This window comes from Lolium rigidum, chromosome 4 (genome assembly GCF_022539505.1).
Source record: "Lolium rigidum isolate FL_2022 chromosome 4, APGP_CSIRO_Lrig_0.1, whole genome shotgun sequence".
Classification (NCBI taxonomy): domain Eukaryota; kingdom Viridiplantae; phylum Streptophyta; class Magnoliopsida; order Poales; family Poaceae; genus Lolium; species Lolium rigidum.
In genome coordinates this window covers 155,510,855-155,516,152 of record NC_061511.1, presented here as the reverse complement: position 1 = coordinate 155,516,152, position 5,298 = coordinate 155,510,855, and the positions used below count along the sequence as shown (strand labels likewise).

The following is a 5,298-nucleotide window of genomic DNA, read 5'->3' as shown; positions in this document are numbered from 1 at the left end:
GCCGTTGCAAGTGGCACTTGCTTTCATCTCCCCACGGAAACCCAACTCCAAGATCAAGATACGAAAATGACACCCCAACAAACCAAATCTGTGAATGCTGGTCCTAGGAATAACGGGAGGGAGAGATGCAGCCGTGCCTTTGTACCCACTTCCTGTTGAATTCCGAACCTGTAGCCACAGCAAGTATTTCCCTGACCGTTCGACTACTATCACGCGCGGGTGCGGCGGAGCCCTGCCGACGTCGGCGCCTCCGTCCACGACGGCGACATGCGCGCGGCCGACCTGGAACACAGTACACATAGACGGAGACTTCCAGCCAAGAATTAAATAGAGGTATACATCTAAGCGCTACAAAAATCCCTAGCCGCGCGCGTACGTACGCCGGTGAGTACGTACGCGAGCTAGCTACCATGAATGCCATGCCAGCTCGGCCGCCATTTACACATCCCAATTCCCCATCAAATCAGTCGTTGTCGCGTCCGTCCCCGATCGACCTCCGGTCTATGATGATCCCTGTACAGATCGACCGACGGATCACCCGGCAAGGTCGCGGAGGAGGTGGAACCCGGTGGCGCTCAGCCCCCGATGGTACTGCTGCGACGCCGCTGCGTCGGCGTCTGACGGCATGCCGGCCCCATACTGGCCACCGTTAGAGGAGTGCACGCCTCCGCCCAACTGCTGGTCGCCGGCCATGAACAGGTACTCAGCGGCGCCGCCGTGCGCCGTGGACGACGACGGGGACGAGGCGGCGAACGCGGCAACGTTCACGCCTCCATGTCCATGGTACTGCTGCTGCTGATGCTGAAGGCCCAGCGTGAGCGACACGCCGTTGCCGAACCCGGCCGCGGCGGCTTCGTACGGGTCGAAGCCGAGGTGGTCCATAATGCCGAAGTTGAGGCCCTGCTGATGCTGGTCGGCGCCCCGTCCGACGCTCACGACGGAGGCCAGCGAGCCGGCGTCGTGCAGGTGCAGCTGCGCCCGCGTCGGCTTCTGCTCGCTACCGCTTCCCTCCAGGTGATTAGGGTTCCCGAGGTCGCTGGCCTGCTGCGCCGAGGACTGGCCGCCGTCGCCGCTCCCCTCCTCCTTGTCCTTCATCTCCTCCGCGTACATCTCCTCCACCATCGGCTTCCACAGCCTCACCCTCGCGTTGATGAACCAATTCGAAACCTGCATACGTACGTCGCACGTTATTAAGATTTGCATCGCACACCAGACACCACACACTTAGTTAGATTCTTCATTTGAGCGATCACCACCACGTGAAGACACAAACGTACGATCGACTCGGACGTGTCACCCGACCGGACCAGTACTACATTAACGTCTCATTTGGGTACTCCATATCCGTTCCGTATTAAAATATGTTTAGATACATCTAAATCAAGACGAGAATTATAGACCGAAGTAGTAGCAAGTTGTAGCTCAAAATTAGTGGCACGGAACCGGCCACCATTATATATTTATGTGTAGCCAATGACATGAACAACACAACGATTACGACGTGATGATCGATCAGTATCCAGCAGTGTGTGTGTGGGTAATTATTGGATAGGAATTCGTTAACATTTTTGTATGATTGCAGCTGATGGATGGACACGGATGATTTGATCGATGAACTGGTGACAAGCAGGAGGAGGAGTACGTACTTGGCTCCGTGATAGGCCCGTCTGCCGCGCCAGGATGTGCTTATCCACGTCGCTCGGGTACCTGGATGAGAAGATGCCAGTTTAGGGCGTCAGATAACCTGCCCTCCCACCATCTCGATCATACAGGTTGTACAGTTAGTGTAGCTAGAAGTATGCAGCAAGAAAAAACAAATCGTGATTCTGTATGTGTAGATTTGATTAGCACAAGAGAAGATATCTAGGGGGTACTGTTATGTTATAAAGTGTGTTCGTAGATAGGACGTTGAATATTCCCACAAGACAAGGGCGGTATTTGATGTGGACATTGCAAGTAGAGAGAAGAAGAGCATTTGTTGGCATATGAATATAACTAATTATATGTATATATATTATATAATTCTCGATAGAAACCATACGAGCAGGACTAAGTGAGTATGTGGCTATGTGCTGTTTTGTCAGCGTTAATTGAAAATTAGCCAATATGTGTATAGTTCTCGATAAAAACCATACGAGCAAGACTAAGTGAGTATGTGGCTATGTGCTATTTTGTCAGCGTTAATTAAAAATTAGGCAATCAGGAATATACATATAAGCAAAGTGATATATACATGGGAACACACGAAGCATAGCTCCTGTGTTCATAATTAGCCAGTAACAAATAAAATACTATCTCTCTCCATAGAAAGATGTCACAAGTTAATCTGAATTTAGATGTATCTGTATACTCTTTAGTGTAAATAGAGTGTATAGATACATTCGAATTTAGACAAATCTCTGGTATCTTTTTATGGACGAAAGGAATATAAGATTTTTTCAGAAATCAATGACAACTTTTCTCTAAACTAAACCCAGGCCGCAAAACAAAACAACTCTTTGCTAAAAAATGTTAATTCCTCTTTGCCGAAATGTAGTGCATGTTACTTTAATTAAAAGTCAAATGATGTAAAATTTAACCAAAGATGTAGAAAAATGTAACACCATCTACACCGATCAAAATTTACATTGTTCATTAAAAAAAAAAACTAAGAGGCCATGCGTTGTGACAAAGAGGGAGCATCGTGGAACAGAAATATGCCAGCGAACAAAATACAAGGACAAACACGATGTTTAAAATGGTGTGCACAGTTGAGGATCACTCGATGCGCAACACATTTGGTTGGTTAGCATCTTCTCCAAGTACTCCCTCCAAGTGATCCACTACATATTTCTTTCTTAGAAAAATCTATCTAACAATGCGGGCATCAATGCATGCCAAACTTCTTGTAGAGAGGCAGTCATTAGAACGCTAGTAATTAGTACGATGCTAGGAAAAGATCGAGTAGGAAACTAGGAATTGACGGAGGGCATAATAATAAGCAAGGAAGGATCGATCAAGTGCTTACGGGTGGAGGAAGTGCTCGAAGAGCCAGGCACGGAGGACGGAGACGGCGCGCTCCGGCAGTCCGCGCTGCGGGCGCCACGGGTGGCTGTCGAGCATGCCGGAGTGGTACGCCTTGTGCTGCCTGAGGCACTGGTCCAGCGCCCTGAGCCTGGGCGTCTCCCCCTTGGTCATCCCGGGGATGGCGGCCCCGGCGTCCTTCTCGCCCAGCGCCCCGCGCACCGCCCGGACCTGCGCCGCCACGCCGTCCCTGACGCTCCGGAAGTGCTTGGAGATGGTCCGCGACGCCATCCTGGTGTACACCGCCGCCGCCTGCTGCCCGGCGACGGCCTCGAAGGACCCGGCCACCGCCCTCATCTGGTCGCGGTACCTCCGGTACCTCCTGTCCACCTGCAATTCAGAGTCAGATAAGCTGTAGGAATGAAAATACGAATCACTGTGGATTCTCAAATTAATGCAACAGTGTTTGACTCTTGACTAGCTGTAGCCCTGCGCCTGCGTGTCTAGCTAGTAGCCTAGTACTAGGCTGCACTGCACCTACCTATGAATTGCACTGTAGTACATACAACTGGGCAGTGTACACAAGAAAGGCAACGGAAGCAGGATATGGCCCTGCGCAAGTGCAGAGATCGCCATGGAGCCACTGATCAGAGACTGCGAGTCCATGCACGATATGGCTGCAGAGACCAGAGGGAGAGAGGAGGAGGTGTAGGCCGTCTAGGGACTAGGGGATAGCTAGATCGAGGCCAAGGAATAGAGGTTTCCAAAAGGGGACGGTGAGGCCCAGGAAGGAATCACCCCTACTGTGCCTGTCCCAGGAACCCTCCTTGGGAAAGCCATCATGGAACTGCCACTCCTCTCTCCTCGCCTGAAGCTCTTGAGATTTCCAAGAAACTGGTAGTTTCTGACGCACGGAAAGCATGGCCCGTGATCGATGACCGGTTGAGTAACCGCGCGCGAGATGTGGTCTGTGGCGGTGGTGGTTAAGCTAATCAAGATGCTAATCGAGGCTAACGCACCTCTTCGATCATGGTGTAGAGCCTGGCCTTGAGCCTCTGCAGCTCGGCCGCGTCCATGCTCTGGATCCGCGTCGACGACGGAGGCGGCCACGACGCGGAGGACGACGAGCCGCCGCCGCCGCCGGGCTCTTCCTGCGCCGACTTCTTCGCCGCCTGCTTGGCGGTGGCGTCCACCGGGATGCTGCAGACCTCCTGCAGGAGCTGCTGCGTCGGGAGCAGGAACCTGGACCCGCGCAGGTGCCAGCCGCCGCCGCCGCCATGCGCCTGCCACGCCGTCTGGCTGTGCAGCTGTTCACCGCCGAGCTGCTGCTGGTGCAGCATGAAGGATGACGACGGCGAGACAGTGTCCGGCAGGCCGTGGAGCGAGAGCGACAGCGGCGCCCGTCCCATCTGCTGGTACTGCTGCTGTTGCTGCTGCTCGGCGCGGAAGAAGCTGATGGTGGACGAGCCGTCCACGTCGTCGAGCGTGGGCTTCGGCGCCATGCCGCCGAAGCCCCTGGTCCCGAACATCTCCGCTGCGGCGGAGTGGTGGTGCGATCCTCCGTCGCCGTACATCTCGTGCTCCCCGCCGCCGTCCACCTCCGGCACCAGCGTCACGCCGCCGCCTCCCGGCGGCGCCGCGAAGTAGTCCGCGTAGCCCAGGCTCGGATCGTGCGCCATCTTTATACTAACCCGACCACCGCGCGCTCTCGTCTTCCGCACGGACGGGCGCGCGCTTCGTTAGCCTGTCGATCGAGGACGGACGGAAAAGGGTAGCTAGCTGGGAAAACGAAAAGTGGAGGCAGGACAAGGGAGGCGAGCACGGAGAGGGGAAGCTAGCTAGGAAATAAAGCGAGGCGAGTGGCGAGATGGATGGAGACGCGCGCGCGAGGAGGGAGACGGACGCGCCTTTGCGCAAAGGGGAGGGAGCAGCGCAGGGCCATATCTTTGTGGCGAGGAGACGGACGACGTGAGCTCCATCGGAATGAGATGGGTGGATGGGATATCATGTTTCGTTAGTAGCAGGGGACACTCTCACACGGGGGAGACCGAGGCGGTAGCTAGCACCAGAAAGGCGCACAAGCACACAGACACAACATCTCCTTGGGTTTTAGAGCATCTCCATAGCCATATCAGAATGCCAAAACCCGCTTTCAAATTTGGGAGCATATGTTTATAGTAAATATTGAAAATTTTAAAAAATATGAATAATTTTTTTGCGCGTGTATGTTGATATTATATGTGTGCAAGCCAAGTTTCACAGAAAATTAACATTTTTTTGTGTCCGGTATAAAAA

General features: G+C 53.4%; 1 protein-coding gene across 1 annotated transcript; it reads right to left on the bottom strand.

Moving 5' to 3' along the window:
* Nucleotides 1–299: 299 nt before the first annotated feature.
* Nucleotides 300–4,828, bottom strand: LOC124706072 (BEL1-like homeodomain protein 4). Its single transcript, XM_047237729.1, has 4 exons — nucleotides 4,023–4,828; nucleotides 3,008–3,393; nucleotides 1,647–1,707; nucleotides 300–1,167 (listed from the first exon to the last, which is right to left on the bottom strand). The coding sequence occupies exons 1-4, from the start codon at nucleotides 4,680–4,682 to the stop codon at nucleotides 535–537; spliced, it is 1,740 nt and encodes a 579-aa protein (XP_047093685.1). The 5' UTR covers nucleotides 4,683–4,828; the 3' UTR covers nucleotides 300–534.
* Nucleotides 4,829–5,298: the final 470 nt, after the last annotated feature.